Below are 17,543 nucleotides of genomic sequence, written 5' to 3'. Positions count from 1 at the left end.
TATTATTTGCCATGTCCACGTAAGTGTTTATAGTTCAGTGGGCTTCAATATAAGACCATGGAAAAAATATCAAAAGACAAAAATCCAGCAAAACTCTTCTGGAAACTCAACAGGTTTCTGGCATTTCCCTCGTCAATCAGCAGCATTACTTCTGAAGCATACATTTTATTAGAAGCACAAGATTTAAGAAACTCAGAAACGTGTCAACAAAACCAGAAATGGAGACCTCACTTTTAAAATATGCCTTTAATTAACCAAAGCAAAAGAAGCTGATTCAAAAGTCCAAGTCATATATCCTTCATTTTTTTTAATACATAGGAGAAAATATTTTTCTTTTTCTTTTTAGTGCAAATAAATAAGTGAGCACAGTAAAGTCCAAAAGGCTGTCGAATAGGCATGTCCAACCTTAATAACTTTTTAAGATTTCTGGAGTTCAACTCCCAGGATTCCCCAGTCAGCAGAATTCTGAGAGTTAAAGACCACAAGTCTTAAAGTTTCCAGTTTGGACATCCCTGCTGTAGAAAGTAAGGCAAAGTGATAGATTATAATAATATGTGTGGTCACAGTATATTTCTTCATATTTAACAACAGTTATCTTATTTCATTCCAAAGCTTTCCTTTTTTTAACTTCTCTTCCCGACATGCCTCAGAGCTTTCTTGACCCGTTCCATCACCTTTTCTTCCTGGGGCTGTTGCGTTGTGAGTTGTTTGATGTCCCTGAATTCTTCTGAGGAGCTTTGTTCATCACCACATTCAGTTTTCAGGCACTTGCAGCGGTCCACGTGGATATAACGGTGTTTCTTTCTGATCCCACCAGGACACAGCAGCATGATTTCTTTCCGGGATGTCTCTGACTCTCTGCAGCAGCTGCACTTATGTGTCATGGAATTAGCTTCAGGAGAGTATCTGTTTTTATAATGCAAAATGAAGAAAGCGTTACATTTGCTCGGGTTATGTACGATTTTAAAAATTGTGCTTTTATTTTGGACTGGGGAGGTAATATTACAGAACCTCTACCATAAGAAAAGAAAAATTTCCACTATTTATTTGCCAGGTACTTAAACTATGTCCTCCATAATATCCAGCCAAGATATGATGTCTTTTAAATATTGTAAAGGTAACAAAAAAAAACACCAAACCCAGGATTTTTTTAAAGGAGAATTTAAAAAAATCCAAATATCCCAATCTGGCTGAGGTTGGAGTAAACTAGTTGAAAGACCGAGTGACTAATAAACAAAGTTCACAGATTGAATTGTGCCTCTATCATGAATTCACTAGGTGAACAATAGCCATTTCTTCTTGAAAGTTCTAAAGATTATAAATGGATATATATGATATAAATAGTCATGCTGGTCATAAGTGTGAGAGAGACTGATCTAAAAGTTCTTCACTGATGGAAACGTTAAAGTTTGCACAGTCTAAAATAGTATTTAGTTTGGTTTCTAGTAAAGGAATTACTCGGTGGTGACTTTATTTGAACATTAAAAAGGGCTGCTATTATTATTATTATTGACAATTATTATTAACAATTATTATTATTATTATTATTATTATTATTATTATTATTATTATTATTATTATTATTATTATTATTATTATTATTAATAATAATAATTGTCCTTCTTATTCCTCCTTAATTGTGCTCTGTTTGGTTTTTATTGTCAGATTTACTTATTCTGAAGCATGCATTTGGCTTTACTTCAGAGTATCTGGAAACTGGCATTTTCACAACTCATCATAGGGAACTTTTCCATATTTCTATAAAATTCCCCACTGACAAAAATAGGCAACAAAAAAACCCAATCTCTGTTTCTTGGAGATTTAACAAAGACAATCAATTTTATGCAAACAAAGATAAAAAAAATGCAATTCCAAATTTGTATTGATTCTATTTTTACTCCTCTGTGGATATTTGAAAATGCTAAGTTGGATATAGGATTTCTGCAATGTACAAACATGGTTTACCCAGTGTCTCTCTGTATCTACAACACTAGTCTTCACTATTTGGCCTACTCCGCAAGATTATCTAATTATATTCCTACCAACTGCAACACCTTTTTAAAAAACATGTCCATGTTGAAGTGAATATACGGAAGACTAGTACTTTATGTTTTCTCTTTCCCTAGGAGCATAAGACTTTATGAAAATGTTCCTCCAAATAGCAGGTGATTCTGCTGAACAGGTGGGCTGGGTCAAGAGACTGAGGTCAAGAGAAAGGGACATTGAGAAATTCTAGCAGAAGCATCTTCTCTGAGAAGACATCTTCATCCCAAAGTCTTCTGAATCCCCCTTCAGTAAATCTTCCAAAATTTATCTTTCTTAATTTGGAAGGTCCAGTGAGAAGATGGAATCTTTAAATAGTCTGTATTATTAAATAATTAATGCAATTTATGAATAAGTATAACAATAGTAGTTATACCTTTGACAACTAAGACTTAAGACAGTTTCTCAGGATGAAAATCTCAATTTAAACATATTCAACTTAATCCATTTTTTTAATATCTAAATTTTCTTTTTTAAAATTTTCCTACAATCTATCTCCAGTTTGCTTTTCTATGGAAAACTAAATCATATTGCTTTGGCAGCAGCCGTAAAGCTTATTCCCTACAATTCACTTTTAATATTTTCAAGGTTTTCAATTGCACATAATAATTTATAAATCAGAATTTGCCTATAAAGTCTATTATAATCCATTGGCCTGTCATTCTTCCATGTGGAAACCATTCATTACCCTATTTCATTTATCCAAATCATCAGATCCCCAACTCTATCACTGCACCCTCTTTCACAGCTGGGAACAAAAAAAAAAAGATAATACAATAACTTTGAACAAAGTTAGAAATCTAGAGTTGTCTTGCACACAAGCATATCAGTGGATTTCAGCATTTTACATACAGTGAAAAAGTTCCACATCTTCCTTCACACTGAGTCACAGAGACTTGTTCCTCTGAACGGCAGCCATTGTAATTGATATAGTCCATTGTTTGAGTGGCCGAGCACGATGAGCCACCTGGCATCAATATACCTATCAAACAAAAGGTATAAAAAGACTGGCATTCAAATGCAAGCATAAGTTTCAAGCTTTTAGCTCTCCTGGATGGAGTGTTCAGCATAGTCAATAATTTCCTTTCAGAAATTTGTATCAAATACCTAGCTAAATGTAATTTGGTTGGGTGTCTGAAAGGGAAAGAATGCCCACGAAATTTATAAAACCAGATATTTTAGACAGGAAAATTAAACCATTATCAATCTTTCTGATGAAATGAATGAGTCTTTTTTGAAAGTTAAATTTTGCATAGAATTTGTCAACAGAGTGCAAATGGGGACGCTTCCATTGGTTTTAAGTTGAGCATATATAAAAAGATGTAAACAAAGAGAGAGGATTTTCCCGTGCATTATTTATTTTTATTTATTTTATTTATTAAATTTATATACCGCCCTATCTCCCTTACGGGACTCAGGGCGGTGAACAGGCGATACTAAAAACCACGATAATAAATAAATAGTTTCTGTTCTAAAATCGAATTAAATAACAGGCCTGTTCTAAAAACACACCCATACAAAACCCCCCACTGAAACATAATCAAACTACGCCAGGCCGGCCGCANTACATTGCTATCCAGTCACCAAGATCACTGAAAAAAATAGTTTGACTTCGTTAAAATAAGAAGTCATCCCATTTCCTCTGTCAGGTGTACAATCCTATAATCCAGCAGGTAGATAATAGCTTCCATTCTTCCAGGCATGTTCCTGCAGAAATAGGAACCAGGAATGTGTTCTGTTTCCTCAACATTTTCAGTGGGATTTTCATCTCTCCCATTGAAAACATCAAGGAAAATTAAGGGAGGTCCTTAATAAACCTATCAATTAAGAATGTTGTATTGCAACATTTGCAAATACCTTTCAATTTAGTTTCTTTGAAGGGATCATGTTCCTAGGTATAAAGCTCTAACCTTTATTATTTAGAGCCAAGCATTCTTTAAATCACACAAACACAACCTTCTTAACTAGGGATATTTTCATGTTTGCTAATTGTTCTTTTTAACATGGTTCATTAATCAAGCAAATATGTATAAGCTGAGCATCAATAGAATGAGCATCAGTTGTACTCTATCAAATTATTGCTTTTCTTCAATAGAAAAGTAATAATTTAATAGAGTACAAGTGGGTGAACCTATCTCAAATAAATATTGATTTATATAATTTAATTGCCCCTCAGCTTTTCTCATTATATACAGATATATAATTCCTTTAGAATGAAAGTATATGTATTTTTATAATACTTACATGTCTTACAACAGCCATTAGGCAAGTATACAAGGGTGCCCTACAAACAAAATAATAACAAAACATGTATAACCACCTACTAGAACTGCAAATTGTACTAAAATGAATGCTCTGATGTTCTGCAGTATAATACCCGCCATGCTTCCTCAGAATTATGGGATTTGTAGTTTATGATATTTCAAGGGACAGATAGGGAAAAGAACAATCTTTCCCTCTACCTTATTTCTTAGATGAAGAATATGCTAATCTCAAACATGAGCATGCTGTAGATTCCGTTACTCTGCTAGTTTTTAGAAGGAAGAATTCCACCCATAGTGGAAATACAGCCATGTGTTTATATTTGTTTATTCTGTATTGATCCTATTGGGACTACTCTGCAGCCTATCCACATTGCTCAGTTCATATCCACATTGCTCAGTTCCCTTGTTACCAGTACAGGTCATGATCCATTTCTGAAGAGCAAAAATGGATGATATATGTCTGAAATGTTCCAGAAGTCTAATAATAATAATAATAATAATAATAATAATAATAATAATAATAATAATAATAATAATAATAATAATAATAATAATAATAATAATAATAATAATAATAATAATAATAATAATAATAATAATAATAAATAGCAACAACAACAATAATAATATCCTTTTGGTATAATATTTGATTGTTAGTTAATATGTTTTTCTTCAAATTATATCTATTTCTTTCAACATCATCAGCATTGAAAAATGACTGTTTGCGCCATTGTGGCAATATGTGGGGATGACCTTGGAGACCTTCTGCCTAGGCTGTAGGTGTTCCTTCTATCTCCCAAGGTCATTCTCACATTCTATTGCATCTATTCTCACATTCTATTGCATCTTAAAAAAATATACCCAAACGTTTAATGTTTAATATCTCTTGTGAGATGGATGTGTTTCTCAAAGGAAAAGAAAGGCCTAAAACCTTTCATTACATACCTTTATACTGCAATTCTAGGAGAATTATTTCACTTTCCCTCTCATTTTTTTCCCTTTCACTGGAAATTATAGGTGCTGGATGTCTTATCTTACACACTGGGTTGAGGGGAACATACCAGGTGAGGCAGTCTTTGGAAGACAGGTAGTGACAGGAGAAGCTGCAAGCCACTCCCCTGACAAAGGACAGGCCAGGAGGTATAGATTCAGAGGGCTTCTGGGAATGAACTCTTGAAACTCTGACCTTTCACCTTATGGGATGTACTGGGATACCTCAGTGTGAATAAGACATGTTTAATAGTAATTAATTGTTGTATTTAAACGATAAACTTTTCCAGTCTGAAGCATCTTTGCTTATTTTTCAGTATTAAATGTGACAGTGTTCCAGCATCCCACATAAAATCTACTTCAGCTCTTGCTTCTACCCTATTCAATCTGAATCAAATTAATGCTTTTTCATGGTATCCTATGTGTAGATTCAACTTTTAACTCACAGGTTGGCATCTCTTCTCATCAAATGATGGGCAGGTAATCACAGACGTAGAAGAAATCAGCTGCCTATGAATCCTTGTACAGGTGTAAAGAGTACAGTTGTCTTTGGGATCATTCTGACTGTCACCAGGCTGTTTGAAAGAAGCAAACAAGTTTAAGACTAAATAGGTTCCTATTTGTTAAAAAAAAACACCTTTCTTCTCACAAAGAGCAGAATAGACATTCAATGGAGGCATCCTCTTAAAGAAAATGAACTGGCATGATAAATTCTTTCCCCACTCATACTCGATACCTGGGAAGCTGTAGAGCAGGGGTGGGCAATTAATTTTCCCAAGGCCAACATGAAAAACTGGGACTGGTGTGGAGGGCCAAACCAATAGGGCTGTGAGGTGAGGAGATAGAAGTGGAACTCCTGAAATTTGCAAACAACACCAAGCTGGCAGGAATAGCCAACAATCCAGAAGATAGGCTCAAGATACAGAAGGAGCTTGACAGATCTGAACACTGGGCCCTATCTAACAAAATGAAATTCAGTGGTAAGTAAAGTAAGGTTCTACATTTAGGTAAGAAATACCAAATGCACAGATATAGAATAGGAGGTACCTGGCTCAATAGTAATAACTGTGAGAAGGATCTTGGAGCCCTAGTGGACAATCACTTAAATATGAGCCAGCAGTGGGCTGCAGCTGTTAAAAGGCCAATGCAGTTCTACACTGCATTAACAGAGGCACAGAATCAAGTACCACTTTATAATGCTACATTTGGAATATTGCATCCAGTTTTGGTCGCCACAATAGAAAAAAGTTGTTGAGACTCTAGAACGAGTGCAGAGAAGAGACCAAGCAAGGAAGCTGCTTTGTCAGTAGCAGAAAGATGGAATACAGAGAAAATAGAGAAATTAAAAAATATGTAAAGGAATGAAGTTTTTCAACTTTTGATTTACAAGCTACATTCGTTTTATCTTATTTCCATTCTAACCTTTACTCAATTTCCCTCACCCTCATTTAATTGAGATTTGTGTGCCTCGAGTCTCCATTATTTTTCTTGCAATTTCTATCAAGACTAACCCTATTGATGCTTGTCGGCACAAATGAACAACCCACTCAGGACCTCATCCCTTCAACCTGTAATAGTGAACTAGACAAAATAAATTGGAAAAACTAGATGTGAATATGCCCAAACCCATTTCTTCTAAGTGGAAAAAATAGATATCAATATGCCCACATTCATTTCTTATTTCACTTTTGCATTCATTTTGTATTACAACAACTATAAACTGAATGGAAATGCATTAGTTTTCTTTTTCATTTGTGCTTAATCTGAATGCATATCCTCTGGAGAAATTTCACATAGACACCTAAGTATTGTGAGGATAGTGGATTAAGGAAAATCATGAGAAGGTGCTGATGCAGTGACAAATTTCCATTTTTTTTTCACTTTTTTCACATTCTATCTTGTAGCAAATGTTTTCAATGCCAAGAAAAGCATTACTACCTGAAGATAATTATGAAAAAAATAAACTTACAGTTAAGATGAGAATCTCATTTTCTATTGTTCTTATAACGCAACTTGTCTGCACGCATTTTGGACAGCAGTCACCAGGGTATCGAACAGGAGAATAGCCCTACAGAGAAAGAGATACACAACTGAGGTGATGTTCAAATAGGACTTTAAAAAAAATTAATAGAAACAAGTATCCCTACTCTAATTCCAGACAGCCATCCTTTCTTCAGTGCTCTGTTCTGAGGTAGGCAATCTGATCCTGGAGCTGTTAACTAGCTAGAATGATCCAGTTAATGCCAACTGGTTGTTCAGTTGCTCTGCTGTGCCTTCAAGACTGGCAGAAATACAGCAGGTCAAGCTACCTCCAGCCTGGAAAGCAGGTCGTGACTTATTTTCTCAACATCTTTGTCTAAGAATGCCATAAAAGGTAGAAATACAGGGCTAATCAAGGAGACAACTGGTCCTCCTTCCTGGAGGGAAATGGAATTTTCAGCAAACTTCTTGTCCATGGATACCATGTCATATGTGGTTCTTACCAGCAAGGGAACCTCTCTAATGCTTTTCTATAGGGTGTTGTAGGGTCTTTGCATTGGGCCAAAGAAGCCCAGGTAAATGCTGGGCTTGTTTTTGATGCTGTAGCCTTGGGAGTCAGCCTTGAGATTATCAGGCTAACATGAACCCCTGGTGGTTTCAACAAGATCTATAATCTTGGTTGGGGAGGGCAACCTATGAACGAGCAGCCAGCAGGATGGGTATGGAATGACATAGTATTTCTGTTCCAAGGCAGTGATAGGCAAATCCCTATTAGACACACTTTTGCTCTGCCCAGAGTTTCTATACATGTGACTGGCATTGAGATTAAAGGGATTGGGTTCCTGGCAAGGCAGCTTGAGATCTTTAGCATTGCTGGGTATGACAGGAAGTTTCTGCTAGGATGAACCCATTGCTCAGTTCTTGGGTGAAATAAGTAATAAAAAAAGCTTATTGTCCTTGAGCTGGTCTGTTCCCAAATGTATTCATTGTCACTTCAGAAGCAATAGCCCTGATTGTTAGGATAGCTCAGCCCACTATTCATCACTCCCAGCCAGCATGGCAAAATATTTTGCCTAGAATGGCCACTATGATTCCACCATTGACAAATTATTGTTAGAACCAGCTATTGTCTACTTTTGAAATCTTCCTCCTTCTCAGAATTTGGGGCCTATTAACAATGTTCAGTTCTCTTTGTTGAACTATTTTGGCTTTCTCTTCCCATCTTGGTTTTTTCCCCCCCCTTCCTTAATGATATTTAACTCTTCATAGTTGACCCAAGATACTTTTCCTGCTAGAGGCAAAGGATGAAAATCTTTCCATCCCAGTTCTATACATAAGCTGATTGTTTTGAAAAATGTAATCTTGCTTGAATAGTGGCTGCTTCATTCTATCTAATAGTGAAGCTTATCCTCAAGCTTATAAATGTTACTAATTAGGTTACAGGAAGCTGTTCTTCCACAATCCTGCTTGTCTACTTGTTTTCCCTCATATTGCTTTATCTGCTTATATAAGTGGAACTGCTTACCTCCTGGCACTTCACATTACATGGGATATCCTTACACTCTATGATATTCAGAAGAGTGGTGCTGTTTTGTCGATTTGTGCATGTGCACTCTTCACACTGACCTCCTAAGACTTCTGAACCAGGCTGGAACAAAGCAGGGAAATTCATTAATTAGCAAAGAATAAGGCAAACCAGATCTGATCCAATATATTTCTTACAAAATTACTGTAACTCTGATATGAGAAAGGCCACCAGAGATTAGAGAATTTACTGCAATTTTGGAATTTATTACATGGATTCTTAAACCTCTAACTCTTTCTTTCTATTGTTGCTATTTGTCCACTTTGCTATTCCCTTGTAATGGTATTTGAGAATGACCTTCAGGATGGGGAAAGAGATATTGTCTAGAAAATGATCAGACAAGAGAGGCAGGAGCCCTCAGTGGCTTAATTGTGGTCATAAATCAAGGACAACATGTACTTAAAAATAATACTGCACCACTGCAGCTTCTCCCAACTGGCCACCATAATAGCTCCAGCACGATCTGTTGAGGAGACTTTCCCAGTCTACGGGCCACAGACCCACACGTTTTGGTCTAATCAGAAACGAATCCTGCTGTGCTCAATGGGATCTATTCGATTATAAACATGCATAGGATTTTCTATAGTATCAATTTCAATAGAACTTATTTTTAAGTAGATATGTACTTTGTGTATTAATGAAGTATCCTAAAAGATCTAAGCACAGTAACAAAATCGGATAAGTGAGTTGGTTCTAAAAGCAGGTTAACTGACTATGTGCTGAAATCCTGGTTATCCCAGAATGCCTTGGGCCAGGGTGGATTTAGTAGGCATATTCCCGAAGGTCAGTCTTCTACAACTCTTTCCTTGGTTTTACTATTTTCCCTGACATGATGCTCACTAACTCTCAGTTATAACTCATGCTTGTTATTTACCTTTATAAATAAGCCTTCTAAAATTGCAATTCTGTTAAGAGGTGGACTATGAGATTGAGTAAAAAAAAAAAATTCCGTCTTAGGAAGAAAGGAAAACTTTACCTTATATTCATTACCATCCTTCACACACACTTTTTTAGGATCTGGAGAAAAGAATTGTTTAAAAGTCTTTGTCAGTACTTTAGGCTCTTTGCTTAAAAGTAACTGTATATTATACAGCTTGTTGATATTCATTCTCTGTTATAGAATGATAAATAAAGTAACAACACATTTTCTCCCCTTTTCTCCCCAATTATTGCATTTACAGATGCCCGCTAAAGATATTGTCATTCATTTAACTTTTTAATTTATCTAAACAACTCTGAACTGTGCAGTGCTTATGGATGGGGAATCTATGGTTATCCAAATAGTTTGTTTTAAAACCACCAGCGAACCCAATGTGGCCAGTTGTGGTGGGAGATTTGGGGAAATGTAAGTGAACCAATGTCTTCATTCCTAATTATCAGTCACTCCCATAGAATGTTCTACCGAAGTTCACATGAATGCAAGATGGGTAGGAATTATAGATCTCTATTATGTATTATTCAAATTAATGAATAGAAACAAGTATTTATAAATTTATAAATCAGGTATATTACAGATGGGCAAGAAAAAGGACAAATTTATAGATACGGAAGGAATTTAAAAAAAAATCTGTGAGCAGAATATCATGCTGTTCATTGCAAAATACCTGTAGTCAGTGGTGGGATTCAGCCAATTCGCACCATTTCAGCAGAACCGGTACCTAATTTTTTGTTGCCCAGGCCCAGAATGGACTTCAGGAAGCGACATCCACACAGAGAACCGGTTGTTCACATATTTGAAACCCACCACTGCCTGTAGTCTAAAGTTGATTTGAATCCCACCACTGCCTGTAGTCTAAAGTTGATAAGCGCTAGGTGATGAAATAAGTATTTTGTGGAAGCAATTTCCATTGATGATAACTAGACATAATTCTAATGTAACACATTTAGAATCAAAGTGTCAAGCTGAATTTACCAAAGCCTTATATTCATCCTTTCAGAGTTAATTAAAAGAGACTTACTGCATTGATAAGAAGGACAACAGTGTTCTTCAGTGTTGTTAGCAACAGCTATGAATCCTGGATCACACTGAGGAGGCTTGGTCGTACATTGAGTGGTGTTGCACTCTATGAAGAAGAAAGGAAAAATTCAACTTCCACATCGGAAAATTATCCATTTTCTTCTAAACATAATCTATTGCAGAATAAAGCAACTGTATTCTTGGAAATTCTTTAAGTTTAGAGACTCTTCTGTATATTGAAAAAAAAACTGTAATGAGAAAATCTTATTAAGTTAACTTTCTTTGTAACAATGCTTTATAAATGAGTTGGGCCACGAATGCACATCACTTGAAATACCATCATATTTTCTATACTGAGAGTGGTTTTCCAAAGATTCTAGCCTGGCTGCCTGAGAGAGATGACATTAAGAAATAAATGTATAGAATTGTGTAGGTCACACAGTATCACTATCATTGACATATGGTATCCATATGGACATACTCACCACACACAGTGTCTGAACAGCATTTGTCATTAGGATTAATTTTGGTGATCTTCTGATATCCTTCCCCTTCACACTGTACTTCATCAACTGGTATTGGACACTTGTAGGGTTCACAGATAATGCCACTTCCACCTTCCATGCAAGTACAGTCTTTGCAGTCAAACTGAAAGTTCTCCCCAAACTATCAATGGGAAAGAGTAACTGCTTAATAGCATAAGAACCTACAGAATATTAAACAGAATGAATCTGATCCCACCCACATGCATCGTTGAAGGACTATCATAAATGTTACAGGAATTTCTAGGAGTTAACAGAAGGGATTACTCAACTCATTGGGTAGGGGCATTGGCAGATAAAAAACTAAAAATGGCAACTCCATTCACATAATACTGAAGCTCAGATTCATTTTATATGCAATGCGCATAAAAAGGGGTGGAGCTTTAATATTATTTATTTATTATATTTATATGCCACCCATCTCACTACCCAAGGTGACTTTGAGCAACATACAAATTGCATACAATTGCAACCACCATCCTGAGTTGAGTAATCTAATAATCTCATCTGTTGACTCACTGAAATTCCTGTAATATTTATGATAAACCTTAATATATTGTCATAGCTGTCATCATTAATAGAATTTTTTTATTGTTTCAAAGTCTTGCCACTCATATAATGCTGGTGACTTTCATATTAGACAGTGACTTTCTGCTAAGCAAAGGTCTGTGCACCCTTGATTAAGCTACTCTCCCCATATTCTTCATTACCTAGCTTTATTAGCATGGATAAGTTCTGCACATAGATGAAAGTAAAATATAAAATCAAGCTGATAGGAAAAAAAGATCAGAATTCTATCATAAAGCAAACCTATTCCAGAAAATATATAGTTGATTGTCAGACTCACACAAAAGTAACAGACATGTTGTTTACCTTTCTGGGAATATCGTCTGGTCCAACACATCCTAAAAACAAAAGTATCTCCATTAATGTTAAGATAATTTCCATTATTTATATTTTATTATTGAGAACAGTAAAAATGTAATTTTATGCATGCCAGCTGAGAAGTAAACTCCACTGAGTTCAATGAGATTTACTCCCAGATGCAAGCATACATTGGACCACATCCTAAGTATGTTTGAGAAAAAGCAGAGTCAGAAAACCAAACTTACCACAGATTTCCACGCATACATCTATAGCAGTGTCATAAAGTTTGGTTCCTTCAGGACAGAAACACCCTTCCATTTGTCGTGTCTGGTTTTGTTCTATTAATCTACAATAAAAGATGAGGGTTTTTTTTTAAAAAATCAACAATTGTTCACATATCTGGCAAATGCTTGCAGCTTTAATTAAAGGCATTTGAGGACAGACAGGAAGATAAGCAGTTGTGTTGCTTCGCAGAATCATATAACAACTCAGAGTGCAGGAAGGAATTTGTTTCTTCATTCACTATATCAGGAGTAGTCAACCTTGGCTCTTTTATGACTGGTGGACTTCAGCTCCCAGAATTCCTGAACCAGCTATGCTGGCTCAGGAATTCTGGGAGTTGAAGTCCACAAGTCATAAAAGAGCCAAGGTTGACTACCCCTGCACTATATATACTAAACGACTGTCCCAACAAATGCATAAATTGCATGTTATGTGTTCATAGCTTATACATTTCAGCTTTCTAAGCCAAATCCAGAGTTTTAAGAGTTTTCATTTACTAGTTATTTATCACATTTATATGGCTGCCCATCTCATTCAAAAACTGAATTCTGGATTTCTTCTAAAAGGATAGGAACCCTATCCTTCTTAAACACAGGCATGTTATATTAAACAACAACACTGCAAAAATAATCACATTTAAATAATTCTGAATCTGGAATGTCAGAAAATGGATTACCCTGATTTGCAAGTTTCTTCTATAGTAGGACCACATGCTTTGTACACTTTATGGGGTCGGCAGATAACGGCTGGAAAAATAAAAACAAGGGATGAAGATGAAGATGATACAACGGATGAATGATAACACCCTCCAAAATAAAGTTTGGCAAAGCTTACATTTTACATTATTTTTTTACATTATTTGGGACTGCCTTTGGATACCACATTTGGGGGAAAATATAACTCTTATGCTCATGCATTGAATAACAACTCAAGATTCATTCATGAGCTAGGAGATAAGATTAAGGTAATGCCTTAAGAAGGAAGGTACACTCTGTTAGGTGCAATGGGGCCATGATGAAGCACAAATAGGCACAAACCCTTAGAAGCAGGAAAAAGGGGAAGGTGGTAGAAAGAGATTAATTGGTATATTCTTCAACCTTCCTGGACCTCTTCTGACCCCTCTCTCTTTTTTATATTCCTTTTTTTATTAAAAGTTTTAAAGAGAACATAAAAACTAACATACATTGATACAGAATAAAGAGAATGAAGAAAGAGAGAAAGAAAGAAAAATGAAGAGAAAGGGATACAAAGAAATAGAAAGAAGCTTCTGATTTCATTTGCAAGTATGATTACAAAGTTATCTTCTACTCTGTGATTACAGAAAAAGCTCACTATTTTCTAATAAAGGAGAATATTTGTAGCTCAGGTTTGACATGAGGGGTCCTTGGTGCTCGCTGAGCTTGCTTGTTTTCTTGCAGACATTCCATTATCCAAACTAGGCAACATCATCAATGCTTTGACTGGAACTGATGATATTGCCTAGTTTCTGTAATGAAACATCTGCAAGAAAACAGGCAAGCTCAGAGACCACTAAAGACTCCTCACTTTTTTCTATTATCCTTTTTTTTTTTTTTTTGCACCTCGTCTTCTCTTGATGGGATGAGCATTTCACATTGGACACCATCTCTGGGTTAATGAAGTGATCTAATTTATCCTGCATAGGCTATCCACGTTAGGAGAATGAGTAACTGAGCATATTGGGAAAAACCCAAGAGATGCTACCCAAAAAGAGAGAGAGAGAGAAATGGAGGGTGACCTGTCCCCATTCTCCACATCCCACATTTTCATTCATCTGCTATTTCTTCACTGTTAACATGCACCTTCCAAATATTGATACACCTTCTACACCTCTCTTGTCCCCAGAGCACATTCATTGACAGATTTACCATGTTTTAAGAAAAAAAAGAATAGTTTCCATCAATAGAAAATTGAATCGCCTAAATAAAGTAACGTGTTTCAAGTTAATGTACACACTTTCACTGATGCTCTCCCACTGAAGTGGGGGAGGTTGTTTGGAAAGGCATGTCCTGTAGTTCTTTATTCAGTTTCAGACAAATTTTAGAAATGGAGACTTACGACATGCTCCCTTGGTTTGTCCTCTCCAGTCAATGCAAACCCCCTGATCTGCACAGGTTGCTGCATAAATTTGAAGACTTGCACATTCCATTAATTCGTTGGGCATTCGGCAGCTATCAAACACGCAGGCCTCATAGTAGCTTGTAAAATTAACGACGGCATGACACTCCTGAAATGTACTGAATAAATATATACATATAATAAGTATAAGGTCATTGATGGTAAAGGAGCATTTCTTCAAGGAAAATGTTCATCCACCAGATACTTTACCTAAAGCGAGTGAACATTCTTCTAAGCTACCAGAGAAAGCAATATAAGCTTTTGTGGCTAGATTTAAAAACTACCCAGTTAGAGTTGTAAAATTCTGGGCAACGTAGAATGTAGCAAAGCGTTATAATTTTTTTTATCACCTGCTGCCATTTAATAATGGCCTAAACTTTTGCAGCTGAGATTTGGTAGTCATAATTAATTAGTCTTAAAAAATCAAACACTTCCCAAATGAATCTCTACTGATACCCATAACAGGTCAGTTGACCATTATATGGCTGACAAAAAGCGCTAGATATTCCACTCCATGACACTATGATAGGATGGTATCAACTTAAAGGGGAAAATATTGTTTTTATTTCAGGACAGATGATGACAAGAGCATTTCATGAATGAGTTGAGATTGTGATGAGGGCAATGTTACCAGATCAAGCTAGAAAGTTTTGAATGGGGTCCAAAATATGTTGTGAAAAAGTGCAAGTGGTACAAATTCATACAAGCAATGGTCCAAGAATGACATATATAGGCACACTATCAATTGGTTAAATAAAATTACTCAGTAGAGCAGGCTACTGGAGAAAAATCAAATCGTAAGCATATGGCATGATTTAAAAACAGGGAAAAAAAACAAATGTGAAAGTAATGTACAGACTATTTACCTTCCTTTTAGAAGCTCACACAACTGAGATGGTTTGCAGGGAGCAGGAGTTGGAAGTTTCTCAGGTGGGGTCATATGTTCACAATGTGGTTTTTCTGGATCATAAATAACCCAGTCATCTGCCATTATTTCACAAGAAGGTATAACAGTCCCATTCCGTAACATACAGTCATCTTGGATATTGTTGTTGCATTTTCCTAAATTGGAGTGGCAAAGGAACCACACAAAAAATTCATACTTATATTTCCATCATATTGTTTGATGAAAAATAATTTGCTATCTAAATTTGTAATAACAGTAATAGGCAGCAGTTGGCAATAACCTTAACACTGCCAGTAGCAATACTGAAAATAAAGAGAAGGGAAAAACAGACAAAGTCACACAGCTGATAACAAAAGCTTTTGTACATTCTATATACGTGCTTGCTTTTTATATCATATGTCAAAAATCCTCACTGTTGGAAAAAATCACTGACATGCAAAATTATGATTACATAATTTATATGTTAGAATTGATTATTTGGATATTGTGTTACAATATCTACCTTGTATGTTCCAGATAGTTTTGCAATCATCTACTTTACAATGTTCATTTTACAGACATAAGTATAGTCATTCTTACCACATTGTCCCTGGGTATTGTTGGCAAACGTTGCATAGGGCATCCTGATTGTGAAGGCCATGCCATTGTATGTTACAGTTATATTCAATCTAACTAGTTTCACCACGTAGTTTATACCAGACTTGTAAACCTTCAGGGTATATTTTTCATAAGGTAAACCCACTTGCACATGATTCACAGTCACCTAATATTCAAGAAGTCAGAAAGAATATAATTAAATAGGAACCATGGTTAAAATGAAATAATTTCTCCGCTGCCCCCACATATCTTTTTATTATGATAGACCTAAGAAGATTTTATATACAGGCAAGCAGGCAGGCAGGCAGGCAGAGTGACTCCGAAAGATCCTCAAAACATGGTTTTGTCAACTAGCCTGGGATCCCATAATAGAACTGAGCCTATTAGTTACATGATGGTTGAGTGCACAAAATAAAATGTTCTTGAAACATCTGTTGTCTAAAGCCGTCATTCCAACAATGTTACCGAATTGATGTCACAGTCTTAAGTAAACTTGACATAAATCTTAGGAGGTACAGGGAGATCTGGTTGATGCAAAATATGAATTCAACTGTAAGCAAGAAATTTCCCAGCTTGAATCCATAAAATGGGAGAAACCTGACCATATAAAAATTCACTCTTTCTGGGGCAGATGGGCAGGCTATCAGGTCAAATTAGGATTTTCTTCAGCAGAAATTGAAAAGAAAAAAAAAAAGCTCAATGTGCTTTTTAAAACTGAATGATAGAGTTAGAAAAAAATGTTTATTTGCTTTGCCTGAAACAGCTATAAAATTCTCAACATTGAGTGAATTGTTGGAATGAGTTGGCACCAGTGGTGGGATTCAGCCAGTTCGCACCATTTCGGCAGAACCAGTAGCTAATTTTTTGTTGCCCAGGCCCAGAATAGACTTCCAGAAGTGTCATCTACACAGATTCACATATTTGAATCTCACCACTGGTTGGCACTAAACGTGTATTAAGGTATGAACCGTGACTGGTTTGTACCTGTGATTACTAAGGTCATGCTTTCTTTTAAGAAGCTAAAGTTGGGGCAGAAGAAAAGTATTTTAAAAAGGCAAAAACAATGATGCTTTGAAATGGGAAGCCTGCTTTATTCCATTAAAGAATAAGGAGGTGCTGTAGATTTGATTATTGTTAGGCCACAACTTAAAACTGGTTTCTTTCTGGAAATAATGAAATCATAATAACAGCAAGAGTAGTAGTTTTTATTTTTAAGGTGGCTATAAATAAACACAGTACAAAACAATAAAATACTACATCAGAATTAAAATAGCTCACACAATCTAATTTAAGATCATAACTGAAGTACAATAGCCTCAGTAACCTGAATAGAACACATGCATTGACAAAGGCCCATCAAAATAAAAGGTTTTGGCAACATTTCTAATTTTGA

At 35.8% G+C, this 17,543-nt stretch overlaps 1 protein-coding gene across 1 annotated transcript in view; it reads right to left on the bottom strand.

Annotated features, from left to right (window-relative positions):
* Positions 1 to 623: 623 nt before the first annotated feature.
* The window catches only part of MUC2 (mucin 2, oligomeric mucus/gel-forming), a 65,566-nt gene continuing 48,646 nt past the window's right edge, over positions 624 to 17,543 (bottom strand). The window contains exons 35-49 of the mRNA XM_029284210.1: positions 16,133 to 16,316; positions 15,513 to 15,708; positions 14,587 to 14,765; positions 13,187 to 13,256; positions 12,474 to 12,574; positions 12,235 to 12,266; positions 11,305 to 11,485; positions 10,821 to 10,925; positions 9,839 to 9,879; positions 8,803 to 8,925; positions 7,267 to 7,365; positions 5,744 to 5,872; positions 4,288 to 4,327; positions 2,896 to 3,025; positions 624 to 906 (exon numbers count right to left, since the gene is read on the bottom strand). Of these exons, the coding sequence (XP_029140043.1) occupies positions 624 to 906; positions 2,896 to 3,025; positions 4,288 to 4,327; positions 5,744 to 5,872; positions 7,267 to 7,365; positions 8,803 to 8,925; positions 9,839 to 9,879; positions 10,821 to 10,925; positions 11,305 to 11,485; positions 12,235 to 12,266; positions 12,474 to 12,574; positions 13,187 to 13,256; positions 14,587 to 14,765; positions 15,513 to 15,708; positions 16,133 to 16,316 (1,893 nt within the window). The remainder of the gene's footprint in view (positions 907 to 2,895; positions 3,026 to 4,287; positions 4,328 to 5,743; positions 5,873 to 7,266; positions 7,366 to 8,802; positions 8,926 to 9,838; positions 9,880 to 10,820; positions 10,926 to 11,304; positions 11,486 to 12,234; positions 12,267 to 12,473; positions 12,575 to 13,186; positions 13,257 to 14,586; positions 14,766 to 15,512; positions 15,709 to 16,132; positions 16,317 to 17,543) is intronic.

Source organism: Protobothrops mucrosquamatus, unplaced genomic scaffold, assembly GCF_001527695.2.
Source record: "Protobothrops mucrosquamatus isolate PMUCROS unplaced genomic scaffold, P.Mucros_1.0 scaffold433, whole genome shotgun sequence".
NCBI classification, from domain to species: Eukaryota; Metazoa; Chordata; class Lepidosauria; order Squamata; family Viperidae; genus Protobothrops; species Protobothrops mucrosquamatus.
The sequence above is the reverse complement of the archived record's forward strand: the minus strand, read 5'-3'. Positions and strand labels throughout refer to the sequence as shown.